The sequence below is a fragment of the Marmota flaviventris genome, chromosome 6 (genome assembly GCF_047511675.1).
Source record: "Marmota flaviventris isolate mMarFla1 chromosome 6, mMarFla1.hap1, whole genome shotgun sequence".
NCBI classification, from domain to species: Eukaryota; Metazoa; Chordata; class Mammalia; order Rodentia; family Sciuridae; genus Marmota; species Marmota flaviventris.
In genome coordinates, this window is record NC_092503.1 from 118,432,362 (window position 1) to 118,456,196 (window position 23,835).

Below are 23,835 nucleotides of genomic sequence, written 5' to 3' on the forward strand. Positions count from 1 at the left end.
ATTCTTGCCTTGTTCCCCAAATTAGGAGGAAAATATTCACTAGATCTTTTACCAATAAATAGATCAGGCTTTTTGTGGATGCTATTTATCAAAATGAAGAAGTTCTCTATTTTTCTGAGTTTTTTTTTTTTAAATCAAGAGTAAGTGTTGGGATGCTGGGGTTGTGGCTCAGTGGTAGAGCGCTCGGCTAGCATGTGTGAGGCACTGGGTCTGATCCTCAGCACCACATACAAATAAAATAAAGGCATTGTAAGGGCTGGGGATGTGGCTCAAGCGGTAGCGCACTCGCCTGGCATGCGTGCGGCCCAGGTTCGAGCCTCAGCACCACATTCGAACAAAGATGTTGTGTCTGCCGAAAAACTAAAAAATAAATATTAAAAAAGTCTCTCTTTCTCTCTGTGTGTCTCTCTCTTTAAAAAAATAAATAAATAAAATAAAGGTATTGTGTTCACCTACAACTAAAAAATATATATTAAAAAAAAAAGTAAGTGTTGAGGGTCTGGAGTTGTGGCTCAGCGGCTCAGCGGTAGAGCGCTCACCTATCACATGCGAGGTGCTGGATTTGATCCTCAGAACCACATAAAAAACAAATAAATTTAAAAAAGGTATTGTGTCCAACTACAACTAAAAATATATATATTAAAAAAAGTGTTAGGCTAGGGCTGTAAAGCTGTAGCTCAGCAGCAGAGCACTTGCCTAGCACGTGTGAGGCCCTGGGTTCAATCCTCAGCATCACATATAAATAAATAAAGGTATTATGTCCAACTGCAACTAAAAAGTAAATATTAAAAAAAAAAAAAAAAACTGCAGCTTTTTCTTTTATAGTTGTCGATGGACCTTTATTTATTTATATACAGTGATATGCTAGGCAAGTGCTCTATCACTGAGCCACAACCTCAACCCCTATTTGGACATTCTTTTAAGACAATTTGGCAGCAAATTCTCTTTTCCTTCATGGGAGAACATCTTTCTCTTTGATTTCTGAAGCATATTTTTACTGAATATAGGAATCTGCACTTTTCTTTCAGTTATCAAAAACTGCTTAGCTACTTGCTTCTGGCCTGCATGGTTTCTTTTTCCTTTTGGTACCAGGGATTGAACTCAGGGACACTTGACCACTGAGCCACATCCCCAGTCTTATTTTGTATTTTATTTAGAGACAGGGTCTCACTGAGTTGCTTACCACCTTGTTTTTGCTGAGGCTGGCTTTGAACTTGCAATCCTCCTGCCCCGGCCTCCCAAGCCACTGGGATTATAGGCCGTATGCGACTGCACCTGGCCCTCCCTGGTTTCTCATGATACATTTGCCATCCTTGGAACTCTAATAGTTGTCATTTTTCTCTCCAGTTGCTTTCTAGTTTTTTTGACTATAGTTTACAGAAATTTGACTACAATTTGTCTTGGTGTGGATTTCTTTTGAATTCATCAAGATAAAAGTTGGACTGGGGTTATGGCTCAGTAGTAGAGTGCTTGCCTAGCACATGTGAGGCCCTGGGTTCGATCCTCAGCACCACATAAAAATGAAGTAAAGATATTGTGTTCACCTACAACTAAAAAAATAAAATAAATATTTAGAAAAAAAAAAAAGATTAGAGTTCACTGAGTGCCGCGGTCTGGCTGGGCACAATTCAGGAGCCACTTGTCCCCCAATAAGCAGCTCCGTGGTCGGAAAGGGCGGGGAAACAGCCCAATGAGCATCACTGCAGAGGAGCCAATCAGTTGGCAGCTAGAAGTTTGCTGGGGCCGCTGTGAGCCAATCATCAGCTGGCAGCTGGAAGTTTGCTGGCAGCTGGAAGTTTGCTGGGGCCCCTTCGACTGTGGCTCTCAACAACTGAGCTTCTTAATTAGGTTTGTCTCTTGCAATTTGGGGAAGTTTTCAACAAGCATTTGTTCTAGTACCTTTTTGGCCATCTTTTTCGACTCTCCTAGACTCTGACATGATTATCAGGATCTTTTGTTATTGTCCTAGAGATCCCTGAACCTTCATTCATTTATTTTAAAGTCTATTTTCTGTTCAGATTGGATAGTTTCTATTGTTCTATCTTCAAATTCACCAATTCCTTCTTCAGTCCCTTTCAATCTTCTGTTGAGACTATCCACTGAATATTTAATTCTGGTTCCAAAATTTCCATTTGATTCTTCTAGCTTGTTTCTTCATTGAGAATTTCCATTGATTTGCTGATACTATTTCTTCATTTATTTGAAGTATGTCCATCATTGCTCACTGAAGCATGTACTTTTTTGTTGTTTGCTATCCGGGTATTAACAAAGTTGCCCAGCCTGGTCTCATACTTGCAATCCTGCCTCAATTGTTCTAAAATCTTTGTTAAATAATTCTAATATCTCTGTCATTTTGTGTTGACATCTATTGGTTGCTTTTGAAAATTGAGGTTTTCCTGACTCTTGGCATAACAAGTGACTTTAAATTGAAGGTTGGGCATTATGTATTGTTTTGTACCTGTATCTTATTTAAACCTTTCATTTTGCAGGCTCTTTCTCACACTGGTCCAGCAGGAGGAAGTATCCTTTTGTTACCGTTAAAGATGAAGGTAGAAATCCAGATCACTTGGTCTCCCTAGACACAGGCAAGGAGTTCCTCATTTCTGCAAGGCCAACGTAGAAGTTCTGGTTCGAAGGCAGGCCTTCACCAATACTCTTGCTGGGAGACACAGAATGCTTCATTACTATTCCCCACAGGCCTCCACTGACAGGGATGGGTACAACCTGGGTAACAGTAAAAGTCCTGAGTGTATCCTCTAACATTACCTCAATCGGGAGATGGTAACACCTTGTTACTGCTGGATAGAGATAACAATCCCAGCTCCTGAGACCTTCTCTGACCATCAACCCAGCAGAGCTGGGGCATCATAACACAGCCTCAGGAAGGTGGAATTTAAGCTTTCCACTTAGCCTTTGCTGGCCCAAGTGGGGTGGGGCCGTGACTGGAGTAGAGTGGTTAATGTCTAAGTTTTCTACCTTGTTAAACTGCATCTTTCCTAGTCGTTTGTCTTCCAAGACCAGACTTTTCTTTGGGTGTTTTTCATCTGTGCCCAGTGTTCCTTGGATGCCAATTTCAGTTGTAGGTCTAGAATATATGAGGCACCCCCACCCCACCCGGGCATTCACCATGTAGTTCCTTTCACTGTATTGTTCCTTAGGTCCCAAGTTCCTCAACAAGTCTGCCTTCCTCTCTTTGCCTTTCAGTTTCTTATGGTTGTTTTATTTTGCATACTTACATGTATATACACATACATATATAAACATAGCATAAATATGCATATACACACACACACACATATTTGAAGCACTTTGAAAATATTCAGAGTTTCAGTTATATTTAGTAGTAGGAATAAGAGAAAGTACATCTACTCCATATTCCTGGAAGTGGAAGAACACATATTTATTTTAACTTTTTATTTTGAATAATTATAGATGCACAAGAAGTTATAAATACAGAGGTCCTGTGTATCTTTCACCCCGTTTCCTTCATGGTTACATCTTATGTAACTATAGTACAATATAAAAGACCAAATCCATATGTAGTTCTGTCATTTTATTTCATGTAGACTTGTGCAACCACTAATGTCATCAAGATACACATAATGGTCTCTCTCATGCTACTCCTTTATAGTCATATCCCACTCCACTCCAATACCATCCTTGACCTCTGGCAACTACTATTTCTCCTTCATCTCTATAATTTTATTATTTATATAACCAGAATTATGTAGACTATTGATTTTTTTCAGGCTTTTTTTTTTTCATTCAGCATACTGCCCTTAAGATACATCTAAGTTGTTCCATCGGTAGTTCACTGTTTTTATAGCCAACTTATATTCCATAACCAAGACACTTCTTTTTATTTGGGGTAGGGAAGCTAAAAATACTTTGGCTCAAGTCATCCTCCTGCCTCAGCCTCCTGAGTAGCTGGCATTATAGGTATGTACCCAAAGTGTTTTTAAGGTTGAACACTTCTAGTCTTGCAAGAAAATGTCTGATGTAGTTTCAGAAAAATAGTATGATGACTTCAAAGTTTAACAAAGCATAACTACAGAGAACAAAAGCAGAAACAAATAAGTTCTGATTTTTAATCAATTCAAAGGGCAAACTAACATAATGAATGATTAGAAGACACTTCCTTTTCTAAAGGGCTATAAAAAAGTACAACTTACTGTTACTGACTTATGACTTCAGACATGCAGTTTTCTTTATAAAATAAGAACTCTAATGTTAACATTTGTATAGGTACACAAAAGAATACTAAATATCAGGAAGAGGAGACATTAGAGTCAATTTGGGATAAAATACATGCTTACTTTTCTGTGGGCAAATCTAAAACCACTGTGAGTACATTTGAAGTCCAGGTTCTCATCATTTCTACTGTCAGGGCTTTTGAATGGTTTATCAGAATGCTACTTCCTTGATTCTAGGCTGTATGAGAAATAAGATACTTGCCAAGAGCTGTCATTCCGTATGAAAAAGTCCACTGGTGATTATTTGTCCCAGTTACATAGCTTCAGTCTAGGTGTCTTTTAGACTCCTAGATATATATTTTCTCAACAATGGACAGCAGTGAATAAGATATTGTTGTATGAAGAAACTAAGATGCAGAGCAATGTGTATTGCAGAAATCTTTTCTATTGAGCTTCCTTATTCTAACAATACTGACATATGCAACACTGTGAATGAATCACGCTTCATAAATCAGCTCCCTATCACAGGTATCAATGTAATGCTGTTTCCAATCTTTTGCTGCAATATACATAATCTTTTTTTTTTTTTAATATTTAGTTTTTAGCTGTAGTTGGACACAATACCTTTCTTTTTATTTCTTTTTATGTGGTGCTGAGGATCAAACCCAGGGCCTTGCACGCGCTAGGCGAGCGCTCTACCTCTGAGCCACAACCTCAGTCCAATACGTAATCTTTTTTTTTTTTTTTTCAGAGTAGAAATTAGAAGTTTATTAAAGGACAGCAGAAAAGACTTCTCCCGGAGGAAGAAGGGGACCCAAGAGGTGGAATCCCCAATACATAATCTTTTAACACAACATTCTGTATGTGTGCAACTTTACCTGTAGGATGAATTCCTAAACATGAAAATACTAGGTCATAGGATACCGGTATTGTAATTCTGATAATGCCAAATTGCCCTTCCCAGAGGTTGTACAATTTTCAATGCCACTTGCAATGTGAAAAAGTGTAAATTTTATACTGAACTGAATATGAACTATGCCAATGCTTTTTAGATGTTTTCCAAATAGTATTCTAAGTACATTTTCTGTATCACAAAACTTTGCCTAATTTTATGATTCCTATTGAAAATTTCAGGCTATTTGAAGCCAAGATAGAGGGGAGCCAAGAGAAAGGAGAAGCTGAGGTTAAGGCAATTCCTGCCTTCTTTAGCTGAGATGTACAAAATACAAAACATCAAGTATTTTCCCCTATTTCATCATGAAAGACTTAAAGCTTTCCATTTATTCATGCGAAAATTAACCAATTATGGTGTTTATTATTTAAAGCCATAAAAGCTTAACTGACTGGGGATGTAGGTCAGTGGTTGAGTGCTTACCTAGCATGTGCTAGGCCTTGGGTTCAATTCCCAGCATGCAAAAAGAAAAACAAAACAAGCTCTATAGAACTGTTAGATTTACCAAAATCCCAGGCGAAAGAATTTTACTATCTAAAGCCAGGGTGCTAAAAGGGACTTCCTCTATAGCTACGGAAAAGAATCTCACACATAGTACATGCTGAAGAAGAAAATGAGCTAGGACACCACAACCAAAATGTCTGATCTCTTTATAATACACAAAGAATACGAAGGGGAGGAAAAAGGGAACAGGGAACACACTTTTAACTAAAAGAGCTGACAACTTTATTTTCACATTTCACAATACAAATGAAAACTGTACTTTTTCCAATTTCTCCCTTCTGAAACTATTCTCTTTGATACAAATAGGGAGCAAGTCTTTGTTGTCATACTGTTAGAAAACACCCAGAGTCACACAGCACCATGATCTCCTGGTGAATGAAGTAAACAAGTAATATAAAACTGAAAAAGCTCCCCTCTATCCTTATCTGTCTGGTCGTGTCATTCCTGGCCGAGTGGGCACCATCATGGGACGAGCAGGAGGTCTCATCATTGGAGGCCCAGGCATCATTGGCATGTGGCCTCCCATTGGTGGCCTCATTCCAGGAGCTGCAGGACAAAACAAAGAAAAGGGAGAAATGGGAGTGAGGAAATAACATTTGAGAGAGTGTCTGATGGGACTTCAACTAAAAACAAATAAAGTACCCCCCCTGCAAAATGCTGGAAAAAAGACACACTTGACAGAAGAAATGCAACAGGTTCATCACATTTGTAAATTACTTAGACATTCTCAAACAAAAAAACAAAAAGGTCAACACAAGAACCATGTGGGTATCATGATCTAATGATAGTAAGGGGGAAACTATGAATAGACTGTTTTTGAGAAATCACCAGGGACACTAGTTCCTTAAACCGACCTTTTTTCTTACTCAGGGAAATTCACAACTAAGTCACATGTTTTTCAGTCAGCTCTTTTAACCAGTTATATCCACCATATAACCAGGAGCTATTTCATGAATGTACACAGGCACAGAGGACAATCTTACCACTAAGCGTTTGTTCGGAGTTGTAGGAAAGGTGAGCAGGAGGCCCATGCTGAGAACCTGTTAGTAACCATACTTAGCTCAAGTCAAGAAAAATAATAGGCAATAATGTGATTTATAACAATTAGCATACACAAAATTTTATTTTTCTAATGCACTTTAGAAACTATTACTGAATTGTTTTAAGTGTCCCATCAATAAATCAGCCAAATATATGAGGTAGGGAAGGGAGAGCAAGCAGAGGGGTAAGGGAACAACACAGGCAATTTCAATGAATAGATCATGTTCTATTTCCAGCTGGGTGGTGGTTTCATGGGTATTCATTTTATTATTATGGCTCATAAAAAGAAAATTATTTTCCAGTTATAGTTGGAAACAATACCTTTATTTCACTTATTTATTTTTATGTGATGCTGAGGATAGAACCCAGGGTCTCGCACCTACAAGTCAACCGCTCTACCGCTGAGCCACAACCCCAGCCCCCCTGCTCATAATTTTCATACTACATAAATTTTTCAAGTATCAAATTTTGCCTATTTTTTTTTTTTCCTATACAGAGGATTTAACCCAGGGTGCTTAACACTGAGCTACATCCCCAGTCCTTTTTATTTTTTGAGGCAGGGTCTTGTTAAGTTGCTGAGAGTCTCACTAAATTGCTGAGGCTAACCTCAAACTTACAGTCCTCCTGCCTTGGCCTCCCAAGTGCTAGGATTACAGGCATATGCTATCATGCTGAGCACTAGTTATTTATTTTTACTTAAACAGTTTTCATTAAAGATTTGAAGTAAATAGTTCAAGGAAAACTATATTCGAGACTGGGGATGTAGCTCAGTGCTTGCTCAACATGCACAATGCCCTGGGTTCAATACCTAATGCTGCCCCAGTGTGGAGGTAGCAAAAAAGAAAGCTATACTTAGAAAAAAAAGAAAACTATAAAAAAAATGTATTTAAAATTGAATATAGTCTTATCACAAAAAGAAACACGACTATATGCAAAGACACAAAATCCAACATACACTCAGTACAAAGGAGTATGATGAATATCCATGTATCCACCATCCAGCATCAACACTTATCCACTCGTGACCAACTTTGTTCAGTTATACCCCAACTAATTTCTATTCCCACCCAACCCCCAATTCCTCAAATTATTTTTAACACAATCCCACAATCTTATCACTTTATCCTGGCTCTGAAAATTTTTTAAAAAGAAAACATCAAGCCTGCATTCTCAAGTCAATCACAGGCTGAAATTGAATTTTGGAAGCCGACCCTTTTTTCTTTTCTTTTTTCTTTTTTTTTTTTCTTTCTTTCCTTTTCCTTTTCAAGAGAGGCAGGGTCTTGCTATGTTGTCCAAGTAGGCCTAAATTTCTGGGCTCAAGCAATCCTCCTGCCTCAGCCTTCTGAGTAGGTAGAACTATAGGCACATGCCACCATACATGTGGTGTATGTATGGTGGTATGTGCCTGGCTGGAAGCCTTCTTCTTTAGGTAGGTCATATTTTCCTCAGTTCAGCACATCCTAAACCCTCTAGGTATCTGAATACATGGCCCTAATTTAAGAATGCTAAAGCTAAATCAATCACTTCAGTTGTGTTTTGGGTCCACAAGCCTATATAAGTCAGGAACTCTAAATGATACCCACAGCAGCATACTGACTACTTTCTGGCTAGAAAGCTACTATAATACCTTTGCACCTTTTTTTCCAGTTGAGATGTAGGCATCAATCAGATGTCCCCAAACCTGTTTAGGTCAGTCATATTTATTTCTAGCTATATGACTTAACTGTTCTTAAAAAAAAAAAAAAAAAAGAGCATGAAAACAAAATTGTTTTTATGAAAACTAATTGGATATACTTAAAAAGAATCAGGCAAATCATCCCCAAAATGCTCAGAAATTTGGTAGGCAAAACAATCGTAAGATTGGACTAGATTACATCACAGTCTCCTACCATTTCTAAGAAAACGAAACTAAAGTTGGTAGAAGATGCACTGTTTTATGGGTTTATGATAGAAATACAATTTTCCAATCAGCAGACTCACAAAGCAAAGATCCTACCCATGGATCAGAAATATTTGCAAATCAATGTAATTTATGTTTACACTAAATAAAATGGTAATGGCTCAGTGGTAGAGCACTCAATTAGCATGGGCAAGGTCCTGGGTTCAATCCATAACACACAAAAAACTGCTTAAATAAAAAATTTAATTTAATTAAGAAGTAAATAAAATGCTTCAGGTATAGGATTTTTTTCCCACTCCCTGGACAAAATAACAGCTACTAGGTCTTTTTAGAATACTGATTGGGCCATTAAATATGTAACAAGAGAGCTGGGGTTAAAGTATACTTTAACTCAGTGGTAGAGTGCTTGCCTAGCAGGCACAAGTCACTGTGTTTGATCCCTAGCACACAAAAAAATTAAAAGTAAATAATAAATATATATGTGCAACAGGAGGAAGCTCTGCTCCAAATCAAAATGAAATAAGCTCATCTGCCCTCCTGTTCATCATTAGTGGCCACAAGTCAAGATAAAACAAAACAACAGGGAGGGAGAAGGAAGACAGAGGCAGCCTTATCTTGCTTTTAGTAGCGCAAGGTTATTAGATACTCCATTTATACTAATAAATCCAATATTTCTTTGTTTATCATTAAAGATTAACCAAATCTGTTACAATACATGTAATAATACATTTAGGTAGCTACTTAAGAATTCCACTTAACTAGAGAACAAAAACAATATAGCTTGCTGAAAGGAAAGACAGTTCGACTTACCAGGTCCCACTGGCATCATCCCAGGAGGAGGAGGGCCCATCATTGGCATCATGGGAGGGCCTCCCATATGGGGTGCTGGCATCATACCAGGGCGAGGAGGACCCGCTAAAATAAAGAAGTGTTTATGGTCAAAGTATATTTCTATGCTTATATATTGTTCTTCTTCTTATTATTATTATTTATTTATTTATTTATTTATTTATTTTGCTATCAAGGATCGAACTCAGGGGTGCTTGACCACTGAGCCACATCCCCAGCCCTATTTTGAACTTTATTTACCAACAGGGTCTCACTGAGTTGCTTAGCACCTCACCATTGCTCAGGCTGGCTTTCAACTCACGATTCTCCTGTCTCAGCCTCCCAAACTACTGGGATTACAGGTGTATGCCACCATGCTCAGCTGATAAGTTTTCTTCTTAATTGAAACTAATATGGTCTCAGGAATTGTTTCCAATTTTGAAACAATGGATTTCTAATGGTTTTATTAACAGTAGCTCTACAAAAATCACATGCCATAAAACTTTACTTTATAACTAAAAAGCAAAAAATAAAAATAAAAACATGCCTAGACAGAACTATAAAATGAAGTTAGGTTCCTCAGGTTTAAAAACAAAAATTCTGAGGCTAGGGGCGTAGCTCAGTATTTGAGAACTTGCCTACCATGCATGAGGCCCTGGGTTCAATCCCCAGCACAACTAAATAAATAAATAAGAATAGATTATACTCTCGCTAGGGCTCTTGACAAAAAGGTAATGAACTAAAATCACAAGTACCTAATTTCAGATCTTTTTTTTTTTTAGTTTTACAGACACAATACCACCTTTATTTTATTTATTTTTTAACATGGTGCTTAGGATTGAACCCAGTGCCTCACGCATGCCAGGCAAGTGCTCTACCACTAAGCCACAACCCCAGCCCTCAAAAAGATCAAAATTTATGTTTAAAAAGATTCTTGAGCTGGGCAAGCTGGCACACATCTGTAATTCTAGCTACTACAGGGTTAAGATAGGAGGTATGAAAGTTCAAGGACCATGTCTCAGACAGAACTTTTAAGGGCTGGGGATGTAGCATAGTGGTAAAGTGGTAGAGTGCTTGCCTAGCTTGCCTCTGGGCCTAATTCCGAGTACTTTAAAAAAAAGAATATTCTTCTGAAGAACGAGGACTTATATGCAGAGATATTCCTGATAGTATCATTTATAAAAACAATATAACTGGAATAACTTAAATATCTAACAATATCTAAGAAAATGATGTGATAAATTATGATACATCCATATCATGAACTACTCTATTAAAAATAATGGAGGCCTAAGGGGTATAGTTCAGTGATAACAGCAGGTGCTTGGCAAGCACAAGGCCATGCATTTGAACCCCAACACTGAAAGAAAAAACAAAAAGGTGGGGGAAAAAGTCAATCAAGGTGAACAAGAAGACATAAGTGACCTGGGAGTTGCTGTGGGCCCAGGCCAGACCAAATCCCACGATGACAAATACCTAGAAATGGTTTGGCAGGCCATTAGGGGTTCACCTGCATTAGTGTGCAACAATTAAAACAGTCAAACTTTTTGTGTTTGTATCCATGATGAGTGAATCCAATTTCAATCTGAACCTTCCCAGGGGAGCAAAAAGGACTATAACCTAGTATTCAATTTCCTCCTGTCTGCTATGCAGTGACAGGCTTTTCTACAGAGCAGAGGCACTGGAACTGCTCCACCTTCAACAATCCAATTCTTATCTTTCACAAGGCATATATGTTGATTGTTAGGTGGGTTAGAAATATGAAAAAAGACTTGAGAAGTTTACCAGCTATTTCAGTCTTCTGGTGTTCTGTTCATAGCAGTGACTAACTTAATGTGCTCAACAACACCTATTTACATATTAGTTCATTTAATCACATGTTCATTCTTAACTCTCCATTTGAATCCACCTCAAAAATCCACAAAGAATAAAAATAAAAAAGAATTGGGATGTCACAATTACAATACCTTAGTAATAATATCATCAAATCAACTCGAAAACTATTTTGGAAATTATACCACTAAAGTTGTTTTCTATTACTATTCATGTATTCATTTACATAAGCATTTGAAAACCAACTAAGATAATCTAACATAATCAAAGGATAATCTACCCAGTTACACCCATTAATATAAAACCTTTAAACTTACGTAGACTAGGGGGAGGTGGGATCATAGCACCTGCTGGAGGAGGTGCAGAGAATGGAGTAGGAGGTATCTTTCCTTGTTGAAATGCAGCCGCTTTGGGAAGATGGATAGGGGAAAAAAACAAACATGAATATGAATTCAAAATACATTTACAAAAATAACCACTTTTCTTTTAAATATTCCAAATACTTCACTCTAACATGTAAAGTTACTATGTCATTACTCTACCATTTTAAAATCAATTGTAGGTATTCACTGGTTAAAATAGCAACTAACTACTGATTTAGTTATTTTAAATGCTTTAGAATTTTTATTAATTTAAGCTGGGTGTGGTGGCACATGCCTGTAATCCCAGCAACTTGGGAGGCAAATCAGGAGGATTGCAAATTGGAGTTCAGCCTCAGCAACTTAGTGAGATCCTGTCTCAAACTAATAAATAAAAAAGACTATGGATATAGCTCAGTGGTAAAGCGCCCCCGGGTTCAATCCTTAGTACCTCCCATAAAAAAATTTTATTCACTTACCAGGTACTTTTACTTTTTACTATATAGTATTTCTATGGTTAAAATAACAATGGGACCTTGAGAGTGAAAATTTCCTACCTAACCAATGTCTTTTACCAACAAGAAATCATCATCTTTCTTTCTTCTTCTTTTTTAATACTGGGGATTAAAACCAAGGTGCTCTACTACTGAGGTGCTCTAGGCTGTCCTCCAACTTGTGATCCTTCTGCCTCAGCCTCCAGAGTCCCTAGGATTGTATATGTGCCACCACACTCAGCAAAGTAGTCACGTTTAATCTGTATGTGACTTATAACCAACTCAAGCCATTCATTATCTTGTTTGAGAAATGTGTAATACATGCCCAAAGGCCAGGCTTTAAAATTTTGTATCTTTTCTATATCCTGGTGAAAACACCACATCATTTTGCCTTGCCATTTTTTAAATTAATGCACTGATTTAGGAGATGTGGAAGAAACAATAATTTCTTTCTTTCTTTTTTTTTTTTGTAGTTGTAGATGGACCCAATACCTTTATTTTATGTTTTTATTTATTTAAAAATTGTTTTAGTTGTTGATAGGCCTTTATTATTTATTTATTTATATGTGGTGCTAAGAATCAAACCCAATGCCTCACACATGCCATGCAAGTGCACTACCACTAAGCCATAGCTTCAGCCCTATGTTTTTATTTTTATGTGGTGCTAAGGAGAATAGAACCCAGTGCCTCACAAAAGATAGGCAAGCACTCTACCACTGAGCTAAAACCCCAGCCCCAAAACACTGATTTAAAAGCAAGAGCCTGCCCTGAAAGAAATTATGATCTTAAAAAAGTCCAATACTGCCAGGTGTGGTGGCGCACACCTGTAATCCCAGCAGCTTGGTAGGCTGAGACAGGAGTTCAAAGTCAGCCTCAGCAACAGTGAGGCACTAGGCAACTCAGTGAGACTATGTCTCTAAATAAAATACAATATAGAGCTAGGGATGTGGCTCAGTGGGTAAGTGCCCCTGAGTTCAATCCCCAATACAAAAAAAAAAAAAAAAAAAAACCTCAAAAATATCCAATATTATCAACTTTTTTCTTTCTTACCATATGAGGTACAAGTGAAAAGAAAAAAAACTGATGATCATCTATATTTGGCTTTCAAAAAGTCATAACAGGTTGGGTGTGGTGGCGCACACCTGTAATCCCAGTGGCTAGAAAAGCCAGCCTCAGCAAAAGCAAGGCAGTAAGCAATTCAGTGAGACCCTGTCTAGGACTGGGGATGTGGCTCTGTGGTTGAGTGCCCCTGAGTTCAGTCCCCAATAAAGTCATATTAGCCAGGTGGTGTATGCCTGTAATCCCAGCAACTTAGGAGGCTGAGGGAGGAGGATATCAAATTCAAAGCCAGACTCATCAACTTAGCAAGGCCCTATCTCAAAGTAAAAACTAAACTAGGGCTGGGGATATGCCTCAGTGGTTAAGCACCTATAGGTTCAATCCCCAGTAACAAGAAAAAAGAAAAGTCACAACTAAATATTAAAATGCACACTCATAAATATCTACATCTGAGCTGTGTGCAGTGGTGCATGCCTGTAATCCCATCAGCTGAGACAGGAGGATCATGAGTTCAAAGCCAGCCTCAACAATTTATCGAGGCACTAAGCAACTCATTGAGACCCTATCTCTAAATAAAACACAGAAAAGGGCTGGGGATGTGGCTCAGTGGTTAAGTATCCCTGAGTTCAATCCCCAGTACCAAAAAAGGCAAAAATAAAAACAAAAAAAATCTATACCTGAGGTAAGAATTTCCCAATTCAATATTGTCTGCAGGCCATCCTACTTCACCCCCATCAATACAAATCAGGTCAAATTAGGGCTGGGGTTGTGGCTCAAGAGGTAGAGTGCTTGCCTAGCACATGTGAGGCACTGGGTTCAATCCTCAGCACCACATAAAATAAAGATATTGTATCCACCTAAAGCTAAAACATAAATACTTAAAAAAAAAAAAAAAAGAAATTTAAAAATAAGAGTTATTATATACCTGTGCTCTATCAGGAATTATATATCTCAATAAGGGCTTTTCCAATCAAAAAGGTACTTTCTAGCTAGGCGCAGCAGCACACATCTGAAATCCCAGCAAGTGGGGATGCTAAGGCAGGAGGATCACAAGTTCAAGGACAACACAGGCAACTTAGCAAGACCTTATCTCAAACTAAAAACAGCTGGAGATGGAGCTAATTGGAAGATCACCCCTGTGTTTAATCCCCATACTGGGGAACGGGAGGAAAAGGATGACAGAATTAATTTTTTCAAATGAAATAGATTTACTATTTTTATGAGATTTACTCCATAAAAATCCTGGACACCAAAAGGGAGTAAATAAAGGTACTCAGTACTCCTACATGCCTGGAAACATTTTTTAAAAGTAGTCACAACTAGTGGGTTCATACCCAGGATGTTCCTAAACATCTTAAAATGCAAAGGGCAGAATGCAAGATTAAGAAACTTGGTGTAAGCTAAACAAGATTCTTGTAGCTGGGTGATGAGAAAGTAGGGAGTGGGGACAGAGAAAGTTCAGGCCTTAATTCAGTCTTTCTACTTTATTTAAAACTTTTCAAAATAGTTTTGCTTTTTTTTTTTTTTTTAATCACAAAGTCTACATTTGCCTGCCAGCTTGGAGTACAATGAATTTTTAAGAAAGGTCATGTTTCAAAAATATACCAGTATAACCTAAAGTACAAGTGTAACTTCTATCAGTATCTTGGTTCAACTAGCCAGAACAAAACATTTCTAATTAACATAAAAAAGGGATTTACAGGGGCTGGGGTTGTGGCTTAGCCCTAGCACATGGGAGGCCCTGGGTTTGATCCTCAGCACCACATAAAAATAAATGAATAAAATAAAGGTATTGTGTCCATCTATGACTAAAATATAAATATTTTTTTTAAAAAGGCATTTACAACAAAAATATGGGTCCAAAATATTCAGACTACTTTGCCACATCAGTTAAGTCTTATTTGTTTCTTTGCTTTGCTATTTCTTTCTTTCAGGGCTACAAATAAGAAAGTCAAATGAAGTCTCTCCAGTTAGTTGAAGAAAATCATAAATCCTCCCCAGCCTTTACCTATTACAACAGAAAAATACTTCTAAAAATTGTGGACCACTACAAAGAGGGGTTTACATAAATTTACTAAAAAATCATGTCAACAGAGAAATATTAGGCAATTCCATTCTTCTCTGCCCCACCTCCCAATATAACCCAAACCTGACAACTCTATCTCTGATTGCTCAACCCTCAACAATTAATATTAACATGCTTCTATATTCTTGGGAAATCAATGACCTTCCACTTCTTCCATTCAACATGGGCAAATTCCCCTATTTATCATTCAGAAGGTATTGCTTCTGTGAAACACAACAAAAAGACAGGGAGGGAATAGAATGGGACCATTCTGTCACATCAGAACAAGAAACCAAAACATACTTGTTTTGTCAATCAGGCTCTGAGCCTGTTCTTCCATCCATTTCTGATAGTAGTCTTTCACATTCTCTTTGTGTTTCCTACCACTGCAATGTGTCTTTCTCACAGATGGCTGTAAAACAAAAAGGTTGTATCAGATACAGAAACAAATCTCCTAAATGAGAAAGTTGAAAAATATTTACCTCTATGTAAGCAACCCAGCAATCTATTTATTTATTTATTTATTGTTTAAATGTTTGTTTTATAATTATAGGTGGACACAGTATCTCTTTAATTGATCAATTGAAAGGCCAGTTTTGCTAGAGACTAACTATAAAGGGAACTTTCTGTGGTGACAGAAATATTTTGTGTGAATGAACACATCAAGTTGTAATTATATGACAAGTCAATAAGCTCTACATATAAAATGTGTGCATAAAATTAAAAGTAAATTATGGGGCTGTGGTTGAAGCTCAGTGGTATAGCGTTTGCCTGGCACATGTAAGGTACTGGGTTTGATCCTCAGCACCATATGAATTTTTTTTTTTTAAGAGACAGGAGAGAGAGAGATAATTTTTTAATATTTTTAAAAATGAATAAAAAATAAAGGTATTGTGTCCATCTACAACTAAAAAAAATTTTTTTAAGTAAATTATAGGGCCTGGGATTGAGGCTCGCCTAGCATGGGCAGGACCCGGGTTCAATCCTCAGCACCACATAAAAATAAAGGCATTGCGTTGTGTTCATCTACACCTAAAAAAAAATAAATATATATATATAAAAGTAAATTATAATTCATAATTGTAAGTCAATAAATTTGCTGAAAAAAACTACAGTTATTATCTTCTATTTATGCTTAAGACTTACCTCAAAACACAAAACTGATAAACATTAAACTAAGGCCTGGAAGCCAGATCTCACTCAGATGCTCCTAATGGCTGCCTAACTACATCTCTACATTCCTCCCCTGACTAATTCAATCACAGTAGATGTGACTAATGTCCACTGAGCAGAGTCTATCTTTTTTTTTACAGGGAGGGTTACCAGGACTAGAACTCAGGGGCACTCGACCACTGAGCCACATCCCCAGCCCTATTGTGTGTGTGTGTTTTTTTTAAGAGACAGGGTCTCACTGAGTTGCTTAGTGCTTCACTTCTGCTGAGGATGGCTTTGAACTTGCAATCCTCCTATCTCAGCCTCCCAAGCTGCTGGGATTACAGGCGTGTGCCACTGCGCCCAGCCAGAGAAACTATCTTTCCACTGTCTATATTTCAAAATGTTGCTGTCTCCCAAACTACTGCTTACATTAATACAGCAATGATGCCTTATGTCTAACCAAAAAAATCATACTTAAGAACCAACCAGGAGGGCTGGGGTTGTGGCTCAGTGGTAGAGTGCTCGCCTGGCATGCATGAGGCACTGGGTTTGATCCTCAGCACCACATAAAAACAAAATAATGTGTCCACCTAAAACTAAAGATACATAAATAAATAAGAACCAACCAGGGGCTGCTGTGATTGTGGCTCAGTGGTAGAATGCTTGCTTAGCATGTATGAATCCTGGGTTCAATCCTTAGCACCACATAAAAATAAACCTAAATAAATAAATAAAAAGAACCAAACAGTCCAAGATGGATGTGGCCCATGCCTATAATCCCAGCGACCCTGGAGGCTGAAACAAGAAGATCACATGAACTTGTAGCCAACCTCCCTCAACTTAGCAATGCTGTCTCACAATAAATAAATAAATAAAAAGTTCTGGGGATGTAGCTCATTGGTAAAGCACCCCTGGGTTCCATCCCCAGAACAAAAAAAAGAGTTCAAAAGATGTAGCACTGAATGACTGAATGTTTGAAATTTTTCTTTTGTTATTGCCTAACTGATTTGGCATTTTTACATAAATGGTTTGTAGTGATTTGTTTTTAACAGTCAGCAGAATTTAACCATGATACTAGTAATAAGAAACCCTAAATTAACCAAATTTTTAAATTTAATAGTTTTTATAGCAATAACCTATGAGACTGGAATCTAGCAACAAAATCACTGGGAAAAATCTGACATGTTAAATTCATTTCTGGGTTTTTTAAAATATTTTTTATTTGTAGTTGAACACAATATCTTTGTTTATTTTTATGTGGTGCTGAGGATCGAACCCAGGGCCTTGCACGTGCAAGGTGAGTGCTTTACCGCTGAGCCACAACCCCAGCCCTCATTTCTGTTTTCATGTGTGTGTGTGTGGGGGGGGGGGTTCTTTCCTCTGAATATTTCTGTTTTTGCAGTATTGGAGATTAAGCCCAGGGGTCCCACATGCTAGAAGTGCTCTGCTATTGAGCTACACCCCCAGCAACACCCCTCTTAAACTGAGTTAAAAGAGTCATCTTAATTGTACAAACTGGCCTCAATCTTGAGATCCTCCTGCCTCAAAGTCACAAATAGCTAGGGTTTCAAGGGGGTGCACCATGCCCAGCCAGCAATGGATGTTTTAATACACTTTGAAGCCCACTTCAGGAAATTGCTATAATCACATCTTTACTTTTAAGAAGAATTCAGAATAACAATAGTATAGGGTTCTTAAAACTTCTCATTAAGAGAAAGTTATTATAAAGAGAGATAAAAATTTTATAATTTTCTGAATTCTGGTATTAGTAAGATTATTAGTAGGTATGCAAAAATATGCCAAGAAAAAGTAGAAAGGCATAGCCCCCAAAGAACTTTAAGAAAATTATGACAAGGGGTTTTACCTAAAGAGGGGATTAAAAAAAAAAAAGACTAGGGATCTATACTCAAAGACTAACTACTACAATGGCTATTTATTGGAGGGATCTCCTCCAGGACAGTGTATAATATTAGAACTACTATTTCTTTAAGAGGAACCACTCTACTTGCATGCCCTGCAAATCTGTATTTTCCCACCAGTACTGAGGACTGAACCCAGTAGCAGTCTACCACTGAGCTACATACCCAGCCCTTTTTTTTTTTTTTAATTTTGAGGTTGCCCAGGCTGACCTCAAATTTGGGATTCTCCTACAGGTATGTGCCACCAAGCCCAGCTTGCAAATCTGTAAATGCTAAACATCACTCATAAAGATTTTTTTTCCTTTGAAGTGCTGAGGATCAACCCCAGGGCCTTGCAAAGGATAGGTAAGCACTCTAACATTGAATTACATCCCCAACCATGAAAAGAATTTTAAACTGGGGCTGGGGTTGTGGCTCAGTGGTAGTGCGCTTGCCTGGCATGCATGAGGCACTGGGTTCGATTCTCAGCACCACATACAAATAAATAAAATAAAGATCCATCAACAACTTTAAAATATTTAAAAAAAAAAAAAAAGAATTTTAAACAAAGTGACAACAGAGAAATCACTGGCTAGTTCTTCCAGATACTATTCAAAATGACCAAGAATACTGATTTAATCAGGTTCTTGCAAAAGCAGAACAGAGTTGTGGTTCTCAAGGGATGCTTCACAGACATCTAACAGTCTCTGAGATCTTTTTAGGGGCGTGCAACTCCATATGTTTTCATAAGACATTTCCTTTTTCACTGCATTGACAATGATGATGCCAAACTTTTGGTACGTTAGAATGAATCAAGGCATGGCATCTTTTTGTATTAATGATCACTGTACTTTTCAACGTCCCAAACTCATGGGGGCAAAAACCCAGTTTCACTCTCTTTAATGAAACAATATAATTACTAATTTTTATTAATTCTCAATTCTTGAGTTCCTATCTTTTTAATATTCTGGTGACAAAAATGGAAGGACTGTCAAAGCATTTCTGTACATTAGTATGTGAAATTTCAAGGAAATTTTTAGGTTAGTACTTAAAGCAAGCATGCAATTATTCTAGTTGCTAGCTTTATCAGTTGTCTCTTGTCCTGAAAGAAAGGGAAACATGTTGGATATTCAGACTTCTCAAAAAATGAATGAAGTAGCCAGGCAATGAGGCATATGCTACTCAGTTAGCTGAAGAGAACTCCAAATTCCAGGGCAACCTAGTGATATCCTTCCTTAAAACAAAAATTTTAAAAAGGGCCAGTGATGTAGCTCAATGGTAGAGCACTTTCCTAGCATGCAAGGCCCAGGAAAGCAATTGATAGTATCTGTTGATGATAATAAAATATGAGCTACAAGCAAAAATTAGAGTTTTAGGAAACCTTACCTATCACCATAAAATTGACAGCTTCTCACTACTTAAAGCTGGCACTGATTCAATTTTTACCTGAATTAATGTGAGTTCTTTTTTTTTTTTTTTTTTTTTAAAGAGAGAGAGAGAGAGGGAGAGAGAATTTTAATATTTTATTTTTTAGTTTTCGGTGGACACAACATCTTTGTTTGTATGTGGTGCTGAGAATCGAACCCGGGCCACACGCATGCCAGAAGAGCGCGCTACCTCTTGAGCCACATCCCCAGCCCAATGTGAGTTCTTAATAGAATTAAATTCTATTTTAAATCTATTAAATTCAAATGTGTCCATACTTGAAGATCTATATAACTCACTAAACCAATGTTTTCTAAATAACCAATTCATATTATAAAACCATGTATTAAAAAAGATCCAAAGTATAAGACTAGTGATTTTTTATTTTTTTGGCCAGTGAATTTTAATGTAACATTCTGAAAAGTCTGATATGGTTTCAGAATCCACATTGAAACTAAACATGTGTTAAGTTTTAATGTAATAATATAAAGAATTTTACAATTATCTAAAATGATAATTCAAGTACTACCACTACCCATGATCAGTGGCACACACCTATAATCCCTATAATCCAAGGGATTATATAATATAATATATATAATATTATATATAATCTATAATCCTAATTATATATGGAATTATATATAATCCCATATATAATCCTATAATCCCAGCAATATGGGAGGCTGAAGAAGGAGGACCTCAAGTTCAAAGCTAGCGTGAGCAACTTAGCATGACTCTGTCTCAAGATAAAATAAATAAAATAATTAAAAACAGTCTGAGGATGTAGCTCAGTGGTTAAGACTCTGGGTTCAATCCCTAGTACCAAAAAAAGAAAAAGTACTATCCTTTTTTCAACTACATATCATTGAGGAGCTGGCCTTTCTCTACATGATTCAACCAAAACAACACACTGTAACAGATTTAATGTGGAAAAAGATAAGAACCCAGCTGTGTTCCATTAAGTCAGACATTACAGAGGTTTGTAAAGATGCTAAAACAATATCATTATTTATACTTAATTTTTTTGTAAAATAGCTATGTTTCTTTTTAAATGCTGTTACCCGAAAAAGCTTGTTACTGTTACTTTTAAATGAGTGAATACTTTTGTTAAGTTTTAATTTCAAATATATGCACACACAAACCATATAACCCAATTTAAAAATACATACACATAAGTCAATAAATTTTTAAGGTTTTAATGTAAACTTTAAAGATTTGAGATCAAAGAGACCAAAATATTTGAGAACTGTTGGACTAGAATTACCAAGTTGGACCCCCTACTCTCACCTTCCACCTGTATATAAAAATCACTTGTTTTCTTTTCTTTTCTTTTTTTTTTAAGAGAGAGAGAGAGAGAGAGAAGAGAGAGAGAATTTTAATATTTATTTTTCAGTTTTTGGCGGACACAACATCATTGTTTGTATGTGGTGCTGAGGATCAAACCCGGGCCGCACGCATGCCAGGCGAGCGCGCTACCGCTTGAGCCACATCCCCAGCCCTTGTTTTCTTTTCTTTCTTTTTTTTTTTTTTTTTAATTTTTCAGTTTTCCGCCGACACATCTTTATTTGTATGTGGTGCTGAGGATCGAACCCAGGCCGCACGCATGCCAGGCGAGCGCTCTTGAGCCACATCCCCAGCCCAAATCACTTGTTTTCTAACATCCAAAGTCAGTAATCTACTCACACTCTTCCTCAATTTCCTTTTTCCTAAAGTGGAGATAATGAAAGTACTTACAGAATATCGGGAGCAAGAAGCAAAATGATTTATGTTAAAACATTTGAAACACAGTTTGACACAATAAAGTCTTCAATCTTAGTAGTAATTGTTATTTGCTAAGAAGTTTTTAATCAAATCAAAGTATATTGTTCCAAATCACAGCATTTACTCCCATTTTATCCAAACATTTTGATAACTTCATACAGTTAACTATTTGAACTTCAAGGGCACTCTCCTAGAAATTTGTGTAACTTTTTTTCATCTTCGAACTTGTTAAACATCTAATATTTTGGCTTTCCAGTGAAAGCACTGCCTTCTGGAAGAGTAATTTTTGCAAATGTCCTCAAATTATGAAATCAGTTACAGGAAGGGAAGAAAAATAAACACATCCAATTATTTTCTCCAATTAGTAAACCTTAAATTTCAGCAGTCTGAAAAGCACAAATCTACACGTTAAAAAAAATAACAAATTTTCTTAACCATTACACATTAGACTTTTTAAAACTATGAAGAAATCCATCACTTACAGAGTCATGGGTGAGGTATGTATCGCAGTAGTCACAATAAAACCTGAAAAGAGGTGAGAGAGAAAAAGGGAAGATGTCATCCCATTATCAGATACCAATCCACGGCAGCGCTGTTCACTGAAAATAATAATAATAAATAATAATAATAATTTTTTAAACGCCCTATTCAGATCCTAAGGCGTCAAAGCTTTCGGACAAAACCGGGGGTTTCTGTTGCTTTAAGCGGGGTCGACCTCCACACTAAGAAAGGGGTGTCTAGAGCTCGCCATCTCTCACCCTTCTTATTCCCCAGATCCTCGCCCGTCCTTCGAGGCTTCTAGTATCAGAACCCACTCTCCACTCCTCTCACCGGACTACCATTAAGGACTGTCACCTCCCTCATATTTCAGAGACCCTCTTACTTAGGCATGTTGCTCTTCGGGCCGTTGACCACTCGGCTCCGCGCCGCCCGGAAATGACGCACAGAGCTCACGACGGTGCCGCAACCTTCACGAGACTGGCGCAAAAACTGCCGAAGCCCTGGCGGTCTGTAGGCAAGCAAGGGGCGGGGCTTTTCTCGTCTTCCCTTCACCTATTAGAAAGTGGGAAGGGCAGCACTACGGATGCCTACGAGGTTCAATCCAAGCTCATTTAGTCTTGATTGTGGGTGCTTCCGGGAGCGCGTTATTTTTCGTCAAATATGTGGCTCTTCCCTGCTACATATCCGGCGCTGCATTACATGGGAACAAAACACAAAAAGTTCTGGTTCTGAGTTTACTAGAAATAGGGAAAAAGAGAGAACATCAATATGTAGTGTCTTAGCTGGAACAAATTCCTGTGGAGTGCCGAGGGATGATGGTGGTAATAAAGCAAGCAAGTGGAACCTGGCGCGGGGGCCCACGGCCCTAGTCCCAGAGACTCAAGAGGTTTGGTTTGAATCCAGCCTGGACAACAAAGCGAGACTCTTGTCTCAAAATATAATAAAAGGGTTAGCCCAATCCTCGGTACCTCTTTTTAAAAACGTTGGGGGAAGCAACTTTAAAGAAGACAGAAAGCCTGTTGAAAAGGTGACAACTGGAAAATCCATAAAGCCATGTGCACTCGTTTATTTATCGTTATTCGTTGTTTTTTGATTTAATATCCTTGTTTTAGTATCCAGGAGGCAGTAGAATCTCCAGTTTCTGCACATGTCTCACCATTTCTAGCTGTGCTACTTGGGCAAGTTATTTAATCTTTTTGAACCTCATTCCATCATCTGAAGAGTATGAATAATTACTGTGGGGTTTAAGGAAGAATTAAGTGTGAAGGTACTTGTAAAGTGTTTAATGCAGGCTGAGCATACTAGTCCTGCCACAAATGGTGGTTGTTACAAAGGAAGAAATTGATAAAAAGTATCCTGTCACTGGGATTACAGGCATGCACTACTTCACCTGGCTGGATTAAAATATTTTTAAGAGGCGTGACCACATGTAGGGTATGGTCCAGAATTAGAGACTAATTGTTTTGTTTCTGGTGGTACTAGAGTAAATCAGGGTACTCCACCACTGAACTGCACCCTCAGTCTTTTTATTTTTTTTTTTCCAGTTAAAAATGAGCAAATGACCTGAATAGATAATTTTTAATATAACAAATACAAATGACCAAGAAATATATGAAAAAATGTTGAATAGCATTAGCAAATAAAAACTACAATGATAATCATCTTGCCCCTGTTAGAATGGCTTTTTTTTTTTTTTCTCAGCTTTTTTAAATTTTATTTTGAGACAGGGTATCAGTTGCTAAGGCTGGCCTTGAAATTCCAATCCTGCGGACTCTGCCTCCCTAGTTGCTGGTGTTACAGACATGTGCCACCACAACCAACTAGATCCTACTTTGTACAAACTAACTATAAAGTCTTTTTGGAG

General features: G+C 37.5%; 1 protein-coding gene across 1 annotated transcript; it reads right to left on the reverse strand.

Moving 5' to 3' along the window:
• Window positions 1-5,847: 5,847 nt before the first annotated feature.
• Window positions 5,848-22,468, reverse strand: Snrpc (small nuclear ribonucleoprotein polypeptide C). The gene is made up of 6 exons (XM_027943749.2): window positions 22,354-22,468; window positions 21,953-21,995; window positions 15,532-15,640; window positions 11,569-11,658; window positions 9,401-9,505; window positions 5,848-6,195 (listed from the first exon to the last, which is right to left on the reverse strand). The coding sequence occupies exons 1-6, from the start codon at window positions 22,359-22,361 to the stop codon at window positions 6,071-6,073; spliced, it is 480 nt and encodes a 159-aa protein (XP_027799550.1). The 5' UTR covers window positions 22,362-22,468; the 3' UTR covers window positions 5,848-6,070.
• Window positions 22,469-23,835: the final 1,367 nt, after the last annotated feature.

Excerpts from the sequence above, each read along its gene's own strand:
- Snrpc (XM_027943749.2), bottom strand. Across the intron at positions 15,641-21,952 it reads CATACCTCACCCATGACTCT|CCATCTGTGAGAAAGACACA; the intron begins GTAAGTGATGGA and ends TTTGTTTTACAG. Across the intron at positions 9,506-11,568 it reads CCCACCTCCCCCTAGTCTAC|CGGGTCCTCCTCGCCCTGGT; the intron begins GTAAGTTTAAAG and ends TCTTTATTTTAG.